General features: G+C 45.2%; 1 protein-coding gene across 1 annotated transcript in view; it reads right to left on the bottom strand.

Annotated features, from left to right (window-relative positions):
- Nucleotides 1–2,835, bottom strand: part of PDGFD (platelet derived growth factor D) — a 347,344-nt gene extending 344,509 nt beyond the window's left edge. Inside the window, exon 1 of the mRNA XM_073558368.1 lies at nt 1,281–2,835. Within this exon, the coding sequence (XP_073414469.1) occupies nt 1,281–1,392 (112 nt within the window). The 5' untranslated portion in view covers nt 1,393–2,835. The remainder of the gene's footprint in view (nt 1–1,280) is intronic.
- Nucleotides 2,836–15,880: the final 13,045 nt, after the last annotated feature.

The following is a 15,880-nucleotide window of genomic DNA, read 5'->3' on the forward strand; positions in this document are numbered from 1 at the left end:
GTTTTACCACATTACAAAATTAATTTGTATCATATATCAATGGAAACCACTGACATCTAACCTTAGATTTCATTTAAAAATTGCTCACCTTTTTCTCTCATTGACAGCCTGATGACATGAAACCAAAATGCTAATGTAATCAAAGCCTTGGACTGTTTTAACGTTGGCATTTTAAAATTTCAGACCCATTTAGGCTTTGTGCACACGTTGAGTAATCACAGTGGATTTTTCGCATTGTATTGCCAGGAAAAATACTGCTTATAATACACATATTTCTATGCATTTTTCCTTATGTTTCTGCTGTGTTTTTACTTGCATTTTTTTAATTATTCATTTGAATGTGCGAAAAACACACCAATTTATTTTTTTCAAATCTGCACAATGACAGTACACTTTCTCACCAGCTCAGACCAGTAGTAACGAGCCAGCAACGGAGCATTTTAAGAATACCCAGCATGCAGAGACCAGTGCCAGCTCCATAAGTGTCATCTCTGAAAGTCGGATAGTCATCTTAAAAAACAGTGATAGTGCGCTCTGTTGCTCATTACTACTGATCTGAGATGGTGAGGGAGCGCACTGTCATTCTGCAGATTTGAAAAAGATGCATTGACAGTTAAAATCCACAAGAAAAAAAGCATGCAGCATATGCATGAGATTTTATAAATCTCATTTACTTTTGCTGGTACTGTGAACTTCTGCCTTTTGTCGAAAAATGTGTGGATAACGCACGGTAAAGTAATTAAATAAAGGAGCGCTCAGCTGGCACAACAACTTCTCCAAAATTGCCCTGGTGTGTTGGAAGTAGCAGCATCCTGGTGAAAGGATTGCACTACTCTAATGATGTAATGCAGACAGCAGAGAATGCTGGGAGTTGTAGTGTCACAACACCTAGAGCCACAGGTTGGAGAACACTGACTTGGACCTTTAATAAAGTCTTCGCTGACATCACAGGAGGTCCAATATTTACACAACAGTTGTTTCTATTGATACATCATCATGTTCTCACTCAGTACACAAAAGATACAAAGCAACAAACATCCAGGAATGTTCACATCCTACAAACTCAGAGACTAATAACTTGGAAAGTTCACAAGGAAAAAAAACTAAACAGATCTCCATCTCAGGCAGTAACTCTGCAAAGTAATCTGACATGTTAATCACAAGCACAACTTTCCCCCAAAATTACTCAGCAACAGTACCAAGAATTTAGGAAAGGACCCTTAACTTCCCAAGAAAGCCAGCAGCCATGCAAAAGACAAAGGCTCCACACAGACACTTACCATCTCTCTTTAAATTGGAGCCTCTTATTGCTTTCAGGTTTCCTGCTTGGGATAAAGTTCCTTGACTGCAGAAGTTTGCAAAGATTAGACTGAAAAGCAATGGAAACCTCATTGGGAATAGTGGTGGAAAATGCTCCTCAGCAGGCGATGAATCAGGGGGATTCAGGTAGAACTTCAAAATGTCTCTAAGAATAGAGGAGGAAAAAAACAAAAACCTCTAGGAAATGTTCTGGCAGTAACAGGTTGGAAGTCTGCAGATTCCCCAAAAAATGCTAGTTCTTATGTATTGCAGCAAGTTGTCCTTGTGGCAGGAGCCTTAATGGAGAAGGAGGATGGATAGTGCAGGACCTCTGCAGCTGCTATCTAGTAGACTTTGAGAAGCTCCCCCTGTGCAGCATGCATTTCTGCAGAAACAGCACATAGCTGGATTTAGTGTGTGCTCCCAGATGAGGATAAATGCTGCTGTGTGTGAGAGCCTAGAAGGAAACAGGACTCTGAGAACAACAGGAAAAAAGCCAGGGGCTGCTCACAACTAACTCCAAGGAACACATCCCCTCAACCACTAAATCAAAGGCAAGCCAAGGAAATAATCTCCTGGCCCCCCTGAGCACCAACTCCCTCACTTCACTGTTCAGTCCTCCAGGGCCAGCTGGAATGGGAATACAAAGGTGTTAGACTGAATGCTGGCCGGCGGAGGGTTAATGTTCCTCCTGTGGCAGGAAAGCTAGAATGGTTCAATTTGTGATTTATTGTGGAAGAAAGGTCCAGTGAATAGGTGGGGGGGGGGAAAAAAAAAAAAAAAGAAAGTTTAGGGGGAAATTGACTAAAACTGGTGATTCCTAGGAAGTCGTGTGTGTGCAGCGCCAAGGGGTCAAGGGATCCTAATAATTGTGGATATCATTGGGTAAATGTAGAGAGGATGATATGGAGGGTTTCTACTGATGGTGATAGAAATGAAGGAAGGAGAGGGGGAAAGGAAAAGAAGGGAGGAAAGAAATAGGAAAGAGAAGGTGAGGGGGAAAGGAAGAAGGAAAGAAAGAAAATGGGAAAAAGAAGGAAGAAGAGAGAGAAAGAAGGAAGGAAAGAGAGAGAGAGATAGATAGGAAGAAGTAAAGGGCAAAGAGAAGAACATCAGAAAGCAAGAAAAAGGAATAAAGAGAATGAAAATGAGAAAAAGAATAAGGAACAATACAGAGAGAGAGAAAGATGGACAGAAGGCAGGAAAGAAAGAAAGGAGGAGAAAGTAAGAACAAGAGAAAAGGGAATAAAGATAGAAAGAAAAAATAGATAATAGATAGATGCAAAATTTAGTACGTGCAAAGTATTTTGGTTTCCGAGGATTTTTTGGTCAGAGCCCTGGATTTGCCTTTTTCTGGCATTTCCTCGTGGGCTTTTATATAGGACTTGAAAGACAAAAGGAAAAACATGTGTCCAAATGTTGCAAAATAAAAAACACTTGCAAAAATATTTTAAAAATAAAAGTTATAAAATGTCATGGCTCGTTTAACAAGTGCTTAGAGCCACTCACTAAAAATAAAATGCTTACAAAAGGATTACAGGGAGAGAGGCAGGTGCCATGCTGAGACTTGTGGTTTCTCCATATTTGACAGTGCCAGGCTGAGTCCATGCCCGGTCTCCCGCCCCTCGGCCCGGCTTAGTTTATAAGCTATGAAATGCCTCTGTGATGAGTTAGTCTGAGATAACACATCTTACATGTTTCTTTTAATGGCTAATAAACGTGCGTTATCTATTATTTTCTAGATTTTATACAGGTATATTTTCTAGCGCAGTATATTTCTAGAACCCCTGGCAGGGGGCGAGAGGCCTGCTCTATTGCTGCTGCAGAGGGGTCTCTACTGTGTATCCCACCCTGCAGTGATGATGTACGATTCCAGCATTGTGTGGGTTAATGCTAGCATATTGTATGCAATGGGAACTTTTGAAGAAAATTTGCAAGCACAAGGCTACGACCCATGGGGTAACCAGGCACAGGTGTGCCCTGTAGCAAAATACAAAATCGGGTTCAGCTGAAGACAAGAGTAATTTTGATTATTTTGGTCTCTAACTCACATCCATCCTGTGTCTTCTTCTTTCCTTGTAAATTAAAGGGAACCTGATAGCAGGATTGTGCACAGTAACCTACAGACAGTGTCAGGTCGGCGCCGTTATACTGATTACAATGATACCTGGTGATGAAATCCGTCTTGTGGTTGTTGTTTAATCTTTATTTTCAGTTTTGAGTTAATGATATGCTCGTGCTCCGGGGTGGGCTGTGGGGGTCTTCATGTGGTGCTCTGATTAGGTATTCATAATGCAGACTGCTGACAGATCACTGATCCCTCACTGACCCATCCCCTAATTTTAAATACTGAATGTTATATATTATTTAAAAAAAAAAAAAAAACACCTTCTGCAGGCGGGGGTGCCTGCACTACACCATGATCGCATCCATAGTGTGAATTTAATTACCGTATATACTCGTGTATAAGACGAGTTTTTCAGCACATGTTTTTGTGCTGAAAACGCCCTCCTCGACTTATACATAAGTCGATTGTCCAAGAAAGACGGCAGGGGAGGGGGAACGGCGGAGCAGTGGGTCACAGGAGGCAGGAGATGGAGGCTGTGGCTAAAGCATGTGCCACTGCTGTAATAGATTGTAAGGAGATAGACCAGACCGCGGGTACCTGCATGCCGGGTCCGGAACTAGGTGGGCAGCATCCTCTGCTCCCGGGGGACAGTTTTGAAGAGGTGGACCTTCCCCTGCAGCCTGAGGGAAGCCTGAGTGGGAGGGACCGTCCTGCTGACCCGGAGAGGTGAGGAGAGACAGGGAGAAAGCACACACAGCAGCCGGGATATAAAAAGGAAAAGCGCATGAAGGAGAGGAGTTTGGCGCCAATCCAGGGCAGCACGCAGTGAGCGGCGTGCTCTGCTTCCCCTTCCCCCACCGAGTACTGACACTCCGGCAGGGTCTGACCGGCTAGAGAGGGACCGCTGCCAGGAGAGAAGCCGGGTAGAGAACAGAGCAGAGCCGTGCATACAGAACAGAGCAGAGCCGGCTGTGCCGCAGCCACAGAGAGAGAAGTGCTCCTTCCGGGGAGCATCCACATTGTGCAGGCCAGCATCCGCCATTCGTCTGCCATTCCCTGTCGCGAGCAGCCGGGAACAGAGCGAAAGAGACGTGCAATGTGTGCGGGTGACTATAGTAAGCAAGACTCAGAGCGCTCCGTGTCCGTGAGTACTACACACGTGCCATATAAGAGTGACTGGGAACAGGACAGACACTTGCACCCTGACTGGGCCATTAAACACCTGCTGAGCCACGTTGGGCTCCTACAAGACCGTGACCTGCATTACTGTCAGCCTCTTTGGGCTCGTTTGACCGAGACTGTGAGGAGAGTTGTGCAGGAGACACGTCGGGCTTAGACAGTACCGTGGCCCGTACCCTTGTAGGCATCTGCAGTATAAGGACTAGGGGCAGTGGAAGGTACCGGAGACCAACCACTGTCACCAGAAGACGGGGTATTGTTTTTGCTTGACCCCAGTGGAGAGGACACCGTGCCAGCCATTGCCGGCGCCATTGAGTTCTTAGCAGGAACTGCAGTTTAAGGACTGCCGTTATTTAAACGTTGTTCTTCACCTCAAGATATCCTTTGATTTACTGTACTGTTTGTGTCCCCTGTTTAACCCTTTACCTCCCTGCGTGGAGTATTCCCCTGTAAATAAACCTGTTAACCCTTGCTCTGCCTGTGTCCTGTCACTGCATCCCGTATTCCTGCTTGTTACCTTTACAAGCGCACAGTGTCAGCCGCAGCTGCTGGCTTCCAGCACACATCATACTCACCTACTTGCACGCCCCCGCTCGCTGGCACTGCATCTCGTACCAGCCGCCGGCGCCAGCAGCTCTAACTGCCGACCGATCACGTGGCCCAGCTCATTAAGGTAATTAATGTGCATGCCTTTCCACTCCCATAGGCGTAGAGCGCTTATTCATTACCTTAATGAGACAGCTAGATGACAATCATAACAAAAGAACCACAGATACAGCGTCATCCATCAGACCATCGAAGGAGTGGCTTCGTAAGAAGCATATGAAGGTCCTGGAGTGGCCTAGTCAGTCTCCAGATCTCAACCTCATAGAAAACCTTTGGAGGAATTTGAAAATCCGTGTTGACTTCAATTGACCCTTTTTGTTGTCATTGCCAACTAAGGGTATATAACAAAATATTGAGATGAACTTTTGTTAATGACCAAATACTTATTTTCCACCATAACTGGAAAACTAAATCTTGCCAAATCAGACAAGGTGATTTTCTGGATTTGATTTCTCATTTTGACTCTTAAAGTTGTGGGCTACCTATGATGTCAATTACAGGCCTCTCTCATCTTTTTAAGTGGGAGAACTTGCACAATTGGTGGCTGACTAAATACTTTTTTCCCCACTGTAAGTGTCACAGCAGGCAGACCAATAAAGAACAGTTCCATCCACAGAAGCACCTTTCATCCCAAAATATAGTGCTATGCAAAGAACCTACATAACAACATAATCCCAAATGTAGCTAAAACCACAAGACCACCATAACAAGATGATCCCAAAATACAGTAACAGCCAAAGGACCTTCATAACAACGGAATCCCAAATACATTGCCATCCACAGGTCCATCATAGCAAGAGAGACCCAAATTCAGTGCCATCCACTAGACCATCATAACAAGAGAACGTCAACTACATTGCCATCCAGAGAACATCCATAACAACAGAACTTCAAATGTAGGACATTCCACAAGACCACCATAACAAGATGATCCCAAAAATTACAGCACTATCCGTAGGCTCATTATAATAAGGGAACCACAAATGCAGTGCCATCCACAGGACCACCATAATAAGAGAACTCCAAAATATAGTGCCAACCAAAGGAACACCACAAGGAGTAAATCCTCAAGTACAGTGTCAGACACAGGACCTTCATAAGAGTTACAGCAAGCAGACCCATCAAGGGCAGTGCCATCCATAGGACAACCATAACAAGAAAACTCCAAAATACAGTGCAATCCACAGCACCACCATTACAAGAGAACCCCAAATACAGTGCCATCAACATGGCCACCACAATTAGAGAATCCCAAATACAGTGCCATCTACAGGACCATCAAAACAAGAGAATACCAAATACAATGCCATCCAAAAGACCACAATAACAAGAGAACAAAAAATACAGTGCCGAGCATGTCACCACCATAAAAATAGAACCCCAAATACAGTGTCATCCACATAACCACCATAACAAGAGAACCCCCAAATCAATGACATCCACAGGACCACCATAACAAGAAAATCCCAAATACACTGCCATCCACAGTACCATCGAAACAAGAGAACCACAGATACAGTGCTGTCCACAGGACCACCATAACAATAGAACACCAAATACAGTGCCATCCAATGGACCACCATAACAAGAGAACCCCAAACACAGTACCATCATAACAAGAGAACACCAAATACAGTGCCATCTACAAGAAGACCAAAAGAGCCCCAAATGCATTGAAAGATACATGACCATTTTAAGAGTGACAGCACGTAGACCCATCAAGGACAATGCCATCCACAGAATTACTATAAAAATAGAACCATAAATACAGTGGCATCCACAGACCCACCATAATAACTCCAAAATACAGAGTCAGACACATCAAGAACAGTGCCATCCACAGGAGCATCTTTGCAAGAGAATCCAAAATACAGTGCTATCCACAGAAACTCCATAACAACAGAACCACAAATGTAGGGCAAGACCACCATAGCAAGATGATCCCAAAATACAGTAATATCCATAGGACCATCATAACAAGGGAACCCCAAATACATTGCCATCCACAGGTCCATCATAGCAAGAGAGACCCAAATTCAGTGCCATCCACAAGACCGCCATAACAAGAGAACACCAAAATACAGTACCATTCAAAAGACCGCCATAACAAGAGAACACCAAAATACAGTACCATCCACAAGACCACCATAACAAGAGAACACCAAGTGCAGTACCATCCACAAGATCGCCATAACAAGAGAACACCAAAATACAGTACCATCCACAAGATCGCCATAACAAGAGAACACCAAAATACAGTACCATACACAAGACCGCCATAACAAGAGAACACCAAAATACAGTACCATCCACAAGACCGCCATAACAAGAGAACACCAAGTACAGTGCCATCCACAAGACCGCCATAACAAGAGAACACCAAAATACAGTACCATCCACAAGACCACCTGTTATGAATGAGTCACCGTAGGAGGCAAAAACAGAAATACTAGCTAAGTCCAGAAAACCAGAGAAGTTGGCAGCTATCGGATTACAGACCCCTGAACCCATCAACAACAACTAGCAGTAGCCGTGGGGGGGTTCCTACGGTGCCCTAGACCCCTCAATCACAGCCAGAGAACTACATAGGCCTACAGACAGAAAGGGAAATCTAAACTGCCCCAGAGCAGACCCCAAAGCAATAGGCAGCCCCCAACATATAATGACGGTGAAGCAAGATGAAAAAACACTCACAAAGATAGAAAGATAGGCTGAGCAAAAGATGGGGTCCAAGCTAACTACATAGGACAGGATAGAAAAGCTGCTGTCTGTAATCCACCAAAACCCTATCAAAACAAGAGCCAACAGCTGATAGGGAAAAAAGCCCTGAAGACGCTAGGCTTCAAAAAGACTATATCAGCACTCAGGTATCTTCTGAAGACAGAGCAAAAAGGAATTCAGCACACCCCAGCAGGGAATGGCAGAAATCCAGAAAAACAAGGAAAAACAAAACACAAATGCAAAAGGCAGAGCAGAAAACTTAGCTTTTGAGGAGCAGGAATCAGACTGGTCTCCTAGAATCCCTCAGAGAGATCACCAGCAAGGCAGAAGGGCGTCGGCTGCCTTATATCTAGTCAGCAATTCCCGTCACCCAGTCATCATCCTGCCCAGATGCTTGGTAATCAGCCTCACTACCTTCCTTCACCAGAAGAGGGAGTTCATCAGACCTCAATGGTGAAGGGGAAAATGAACTCACAACAACCACCATAACAAGAGAGCACCAAAATACAGTACCATCCACAAGACTGCCATAAGAGAACACCAAAATACAGTACCATCCACAGGAACGCCAAAACAAGAGAACACGAAAATACAGTACCATCCACAAGAACGCCATAACAAGAGAACACCAAAATACAGTACCATCCACAAGACCACCATAACAAGAGAACACCAAATACAGTGCTAGTCAGAGGATTTTCATGCAAATGTGGGCAAGAAGCCCCCAACTAGAGTTCAAGCCATAGGAATCTTATAAATGTGATAATTGCAGAGTATTTTGTGGGTGTTATAGATGGGTTGATGAAGGTAACTACTTGGTCTAAGGTTGGTAGAATAAAAAGCAGTCATAGCAATTCTGCCCTGAATATCACGCAGCGGTACCAAGAATTGCCGGACATCCTCCATTAATCGCCACCTTCCAAAACCCCAATTACTTGCTCATGTAGGGTGAGCCACGTTGGGCCTGCATGCCACCTTTTCACCAATGTATTTTGAGGATAATATTGCAAGTTCCACCACTCTATTTCTCTCCTCACTTCTTCCGCATGTTTTTAATTCATCTTTCTCTTTACAGTTTTAATAAATGTCAAATAAAAAATTTCACGTGAATTCTCACCAGATGTTACTAATCTGTCTCACACAACTATTGTTACATTTTCGCAGAAAAGACCTCCTTAATTCCGGGGCTACATAACGGTGCCATAAAAGATTTAGGAGTCCTTTGATCATCAACTTTCCTGACGTTATCTCCTAAATCACCTTAAATAATTTTTTCTTTGTGCTTGTTAATAATTTCTTTCATTTCCGTGTTGCTGATGTTAAACTGACTTGTCTTCATTTTTAAGATTTGGAAAGGCAAGTGTAGAGTCTTCACCGCAGTAATAAGGCTTAATTGATTTGGGATGGGTGCCATTTTCGCATTCGGCTGAGCTGTAGCTTTTTTTTTTTGTAGACCGTTGTATTTTTGCTTGCCTAAATGTTTTCTTTGTAGATGGTTGTTAGTAATTGTCCCTCAAAAGACTTCTTCATTTCTTAGTAATGAGTCCTTAGCATTAAAGACTGGAGTCTCCGATAGTCTTTGATAAGCACTCTCGGCAAAGTGTTTCCTAGTTGTCTATTTTAGTGCTCCGCTCTCTTCCTGGCCGGCTTCCCTTCCTCTCGATTCAGTCATACATTGCAGATCTCAAGGAGAAAGAGTCTTTGTTATTTATGGACTTTCTGTAATAAATTTTGAGGCAATGACTTTTTCACATTAATTAATTAGTAAAGTTAATTGATTGTTTTAGTAAAAGTTGTGTTGCAGAAGGAATGCATTATTATGGATGATGGTCATATCATTTCAGCCCTTGGGTCATACATATTTTGTTACGTATCATTATTGTATATGAGTTTTGAAAAAAATTGAAGGATCAATTTTGAGACCTAATAGAAGATGCCATCGATTGGGGGTTTTGTGCTGAACCCTGCAAGAAATGGTCATATTGCTATACTATATGCAGCAATATTTTGGTACTCCTGTATATAAAAACGCAGCAAAAAAGGCAGTGATGCTTACCTGCCCAGGCCTCCAAACAAATGCACCCTGAAAAATAAAGTGCAAAAAACACTTATAAAAAATGTGAGGTATTAGTTGATATTTTGGACAAAATACGTAAGCTCGTAACCCTCGTCACGGGTCCCCACGCTTTCGAGTCCTAACACTAAACTGTATATAGCACAAGCAATCAGACAATTGCGGGTTAAAATCCTCTAAAAAGACTAATAAATACAGTAAAAAGTAAAGAAAAAAGTAAAATAAAACCCATAAAAGTTCAAATCACCCCCTTCCCCCTTAATAAAAATAAAGATAAAAAAAAATGCACATATGTGGTATTGCTGCATTTAGAAAAATCCGATCTATCAAAGGATAAAAATAATTACCGTAACCCAATCAGTAACCACCATCGACTAAAAAATGAAAACCTTACGGTTCTCAGAAAAGGGAGACATAACCCTACAAAAAAAAAAATTTTTTTTTTTACATTTCTGATTTTTTTTTTACCGCTAAGGCTGGTTTCACATTTGCGTTTTTTTTCGCGGTAATTTAGCGCTAAATAGCGCATGCGTTTTTTTTCCTATACTTTGCATGGGATGCGCTTATGTGCGCATACACATGCGTTTGTACGCGTTTTACCGCGCATGCGTTTTTTTGCGGTATGCGCTCGGGCGCACAAAATGCAACTTGTTGCATTTTTTGTGCGTCCGATTTGCCTCAAAAAAACGCATGCGCGCGCAATGCGTTTTTTTACAGCAAGACACCCATTATAAGTCTATGGTGAGCATATGTGCGCATTGGCATGCTTATGTATGCGTTTTTTTGCACATGCGTTTTTTTTTTTACCATTAGTTTAGACAATGGAATTTAGGGGTTTGGGTAAAGTTAGGGTTAGTTAAGGGGGTTTAGGGTTAGGGTTAGGGTCAGGGTTAGGGTTAGGGTTAGGGTCAGGGTTAGGGTTAAGTATGGTTTGGTTAAGGGTTAGGGTCAGGGTTAGGGTCAGGGTTAGGGTTAAGTATGGTTTGGTTAAGGGTTAGGGTCAGGGTTAGGGTTAGGGTTAGGGTTAGGGTTAGGGTCAGGGTTAGGGTTAGGGTCAGGGTTAGGGTTAAGTATGGTTTGGTTAAGGGTTAGGGTTAGGGTTAGGGTCAGGGTTAGGGTTAGGGTTAGGGTCAGGGTTAGGGTTAGGGTTAGGGTCAGGGTTAGGGTTAGGGTTAGGGTCAGGGTTAGGGTTAGGGTTAGGGTTAGGGTCAGGGTTAGGGTCAGGGTTAGGGTTAAGTATGGTTTGGTTAAGGGTTAGGGTTAGGGTTAGGGTCAGGGTTAGGGTTAAGTATGGTTTGGTTAAGGGTTAGGGTTAGGGTTAGGGTTAGGGTCAGGGTTAGGGTTAGGGTTAGGGTCAGGGTTAGGGTTAGTAAAGTCATGGTTTGGGTTAGTGTGAGTGGCCACCTAATGTTGGAAAAAAACGCAAACGCGGTAAAAACGCACTAAAAACGCATACAAACGCTTAAAAACGCTGCGTTTTTTTCATGCATGCTCATAAAAATGCTTGAAAAAAACGCAGCAGTTGTATGCTTTTGTATGCTTTTTCAATGCGTTTTTTTGCGGGAAAAACGCGCTGCAAAAAAAAGCAAGTGTGAAACAGGCCTAACATAGTAAAAAAATCTCTAATCGTATTAATGAGCAGAGTCATGTTACTTGAGTCTACTGTCTGGCCTGAAGTCTGACCCACTCAGCGTCTCAACGGAACTACGGTCTCTCAACGTCATTCTGCCAGTCGAACTACCACTTGCTGACATTCTTCGGCCATCTGCCCTGTCACTTCTTGGCGGAACTCTTCAGGTCCTTACATCTTGTTGGGTTGCAGGCGGCCGCCACCTGGTATTCCGTACTTCTTTATTAATTCGCCGGCGGTCCTGCCTCAACTGCTCAATCTCTTGCAGGTACCCCACTCGATACTCCAAGAGCATCCGAAAGTCTCTCAGGCTCTCCACGAAGCCAACCACCAGGATGGGAATCCTACCCACTTCACTGGATACTTGGTCTTCATCATCAGGAGGGATCCTCACTCTCACCACACCGGAGATATTAACAAGGTCTTGCATTACCTTTCCCGGATCTTCCAATGATTTTCCCAATAAGAGCTTTGAATACCGGCACCACATCTTTCCGCAAACCCAGCTGATACATAGCCTCCCTTGCTAACTCTAGGCGTCGAGCAGCCTTCACATTACTCTGCCTGACCCACTGTTTGGTGTGGAGACATTGTAGATGCATCTCTTTCTGGACAGCTACTCGGTTGGATTTATCTTCTCCGTCCGATACTATCACCAACTGCCGAGTCTCAGGTGCCCAGTGTACCTCACACGCCTTGACCGCCTCCTTGAAAGCCTCATGCACACCTTCCTCCGCACAGGCTTCTTGCATGTCCTCTGTTACATCAATCACAAACTGGAAGGTTGTGGTCTTGCTCTCTTCCTGGACCGAAGGCTCTAGCTTTACCACAGACACTTCCCTCACTACAGTTGATCCGACCCGGTGACTATCTTCCTCAGTTCTTAACTCACCAGCTTCACCCGATTTGACCACTTCATGACCCTTTGCCAGGAGGGCTACTGGCCATTCTGTACTGTTATCACTTGCGCTCACCCGCGGTAAGTCTTCGTCCAACTTCTCCCGCAGAAGACTTTTAACTACTCCTCTGAGTTCTTCCATTTCTTCCCTAAGGGTCTTGTTCACATTTTGCCACATTGACAGGTGAACTCTGAGCTCCACGACTTCTTTCTCAAGCCCTTCCACCTTCTTTCTTAAGGTGTTGTTCACGCTGTGCCATGTTGACAGGTGACCTCTGAACTTCAAGACTTCTTTCTCGAGCTCCTCCACTCTGTGCTCGGCCATTTGTCTCATCATACTTTCCCGTTCGAGATGATCCTTCACTGTCTCTTTTATTAACTGTATCTCCTGCTCTTGTTCTCTTTTGGCCAGCATGTGTTGCACCATTACATCTTTAATTATATCGTCAAAGGGTACTCCTGGGTTAGTCCCGTCAGTCGAGCCCCCGTTACCTTCTGACCGTGTTTCTACTTCCATTATCTTCTCGACCAGGTTGCCATCAGTCCTGTCACGAGTTTCAGTCAGCACAGCACTAGATTCTGTCCTAGTGGTGGCTACTGGCAACAACACGTCACAATCACACCACACTGTACGGTAAACCCCCAAGGTACTCTCTATCCGTGTGTCAGCTCTGCTCTTTTTGTTTACCACACCCTTCTCATTCACACTGATGTACCCTTCAGGTGACGTCAGGTCAGTAAATTCGTCCAACGTGATTCTTTCTCTGGTCGCCCCTACGTCTGGCCTGTCCACGTTAGGAGGCATCAGCGTCTCAGTGTCTGCTAGCCCTACAGTAGAAACGTCTCTATCCTCCTCCCCCACATCATCAAATAGGACAAAGTCCCGGCGCTTCTCAAAGGTATGTACTAAGTTTGGTGGTATCCTACCACCTTGGCACTCCCCCTTTTTCATCTCAATCAGGACTCTGTCCACCTTATAATTCACAACGCCCCCGTGGACGCAGCAAACTCTGACGCTTTTCTCGGTCAGAGATAAAACGAGCGGAGTTCCTGTCAGAGTCACCTGACTCTTGGAGTCCAGTCTACCAGAGACTCGTTGCTGGTACAGGCATCACGGTACACACCTGGGGCCCATCATTACTACCCAGAAAGGATATCTCACATTCCTCCCAAGACATACACATACACTGCGGTACTGCAGACATACCCACTGAGTCAACCAGTGCTGCAGTTTCCTGAACCACCCCAATTTGGGTTACCGCCCACTCCCAGGACTCCACCCCTTTTGGGTTACCACTCCAATTTGGGTCACCGCCCCTTCTGGGACTCCACCCCTTTTTGGGCTACCACCCCGATTTGGGTCCCGCACCCTTCTGGGAATCCACCCCCTTTCCGTTATACTGGTCTTCTCAGACCACAGTTCACACAACACAGTTTATGTCTTAACTATACCACACAAGTCCTTGTTGGCACCACCACAGCTCCTGCTGTCACCAATCACCGATACCACCGGCTGCTGTTCACACACACAGCGGCTGGAGTCACTGCAGCACCTGCTGCGCCATTTCCGTGGACCTGCTGATCCACCGGAAGCTGCTTGTCACCTTCGTAACCCCGCCGAGTTACCGGAAGCCGCTTGTCACCTTTGTGACCCAACTGAGCCACATCAAGCCGCTTGTCACCTTCTTGACTCCCACTGAGCCACCGCAGGCTGAGTGGAGAAAAGAAGAAAAGAAAAACAACACACAAAAAAACTCAAAAAACTCAAGTGTCCTTTCTGTGTGCTATTCAGGACGTACCGTCTCCGCCTGAGACCGTCCATCACACAGGGCGCACCAGGTGCTATTCAGGGAGCGACCCTCCTCCCAGGGTTTCCCATCACACCGGCCACACCAACACAAAACTCACGTATCCTGTCTGTGTGCTATTCAGGGCATGCGTCTCGGCCTGAGACTGCCCAACACTTACGCCTCACCAGGTCCAAAGTCATACCACATGCTCCAGGGATCTTCCCAACACTGACCCTCCAGGACCTTGCTCACTGAGCCCTCCAGGAACACAGTCTTTCCCACTGACCCAGGTCAGTACAACACGGCTTTCACGAGAGTCACATGCTGGCCACGCAGGTTCTCGGACCCCTCTACCGCAGAGGTATCCTATAAGTCTTTTCAACTGAGGAAACGGCTGCACTGGGCTCACCGATTCCGACAGTGCCTTACTCACCAGGCCGACCCACGGTTCCAGAACCACAGCTGGGCAGTGGCTTCCCCAACCGTCAGCCGTCCTGGCTCAGCGTTGCCAGCACTGCAACATATGCTTTTTTGAAACTGTTGCCCTTAGCAACTGACTTTGCAGTCCTCTTCCGATGCTCCCAGCAACAAGGCTACAACAATGCCCATAGCTTTCTCCACCAAATGTGAGGTAGCGCTGTCATCTAAGTAGGGGATTCTCGCTAGGCAGCGAACAAAACCAGATCTGGCACGGATTTTCCAACAAACCATAACAGTCCTTGCGGTTTATTCACCATCATAAATCATAGAAGCAATATAACTTCATAACTTCTGCATAGCGTCCATTATAGTGATTACTCTGGTTATCAGTGTCCAGTACGCAGGCTCTCTTAGCCTCACAATTATCTCACCCACATCAGGGCTCCTCATGCAGCTTCAGCATCCCGCACACGTTTATCCCCTCCAGGGAACTCTCAGGCACACATCGCCATTGCTCACAGCGTCCACACGTGCTGTCAGGCAGGAAGCTCCATCTCTGCAGGACCTTCCACACTGGACCAACCAGGTCCCAGCATTCACCACATGTGACCTACCCTGGCCATATTATAAGGTCTATAGCCATGCCCACCGGGACACGTGACTATGACCTCATCACAGATCCTTCACACACTCACATAGCCTTTAATACAGGTGTGTTCAGACACACCCATGGGTGAGTTTGTAGGTTACCAGAACCCACCCATCTCTCTAGTTACCTGAAGACTTCTCCCTTACACTTTGAAACCACACCTCAGCAATGATACTGCTGATCACACATACACAAGTCTCCATCTCAAAGCCACCCACTTTGAGATACATAACCATCCTTCAGGATTCTGCCACTCATCCGTTCTCTTGGGACATCCACACAGCACCCCCTAGCGGACACAGTGGTTACTACACCACAGCACAGTTGGGGCATTATTACTATGTGGAGGCACAGTTGGAGCATTATTACTATGTGGAGGCACAGATGGGGCATTATTACTATGTGGAGGCACAGTTGTGGCATTATTACTATGTGGAGGCACAGTTGGGGCATTATTACTATGTGGAGGCACAGATGGGGCATTATTACTATGTGGAGGCACAGTTGGGGCATTATTACTATGTGGAGGCACAGTTGGGGTATTAT

Source organism: Dendrobates tinctorius, unplaced genomic scaffold, assembly GCF_039654945.1.
Source record: "Dendrobates tinctorius isolate UK_male_01 unplaced genomic scaffold, ASM3965494v1 ptg000256l, whole genome shotgun sequence".
Classification (NCBI taxonomy): Eukaryota; Metazoa; Chordata; class Amphibia; order Anura; family Dendrobatidae; genus Dendrobates; species Dendrobates tinctorius.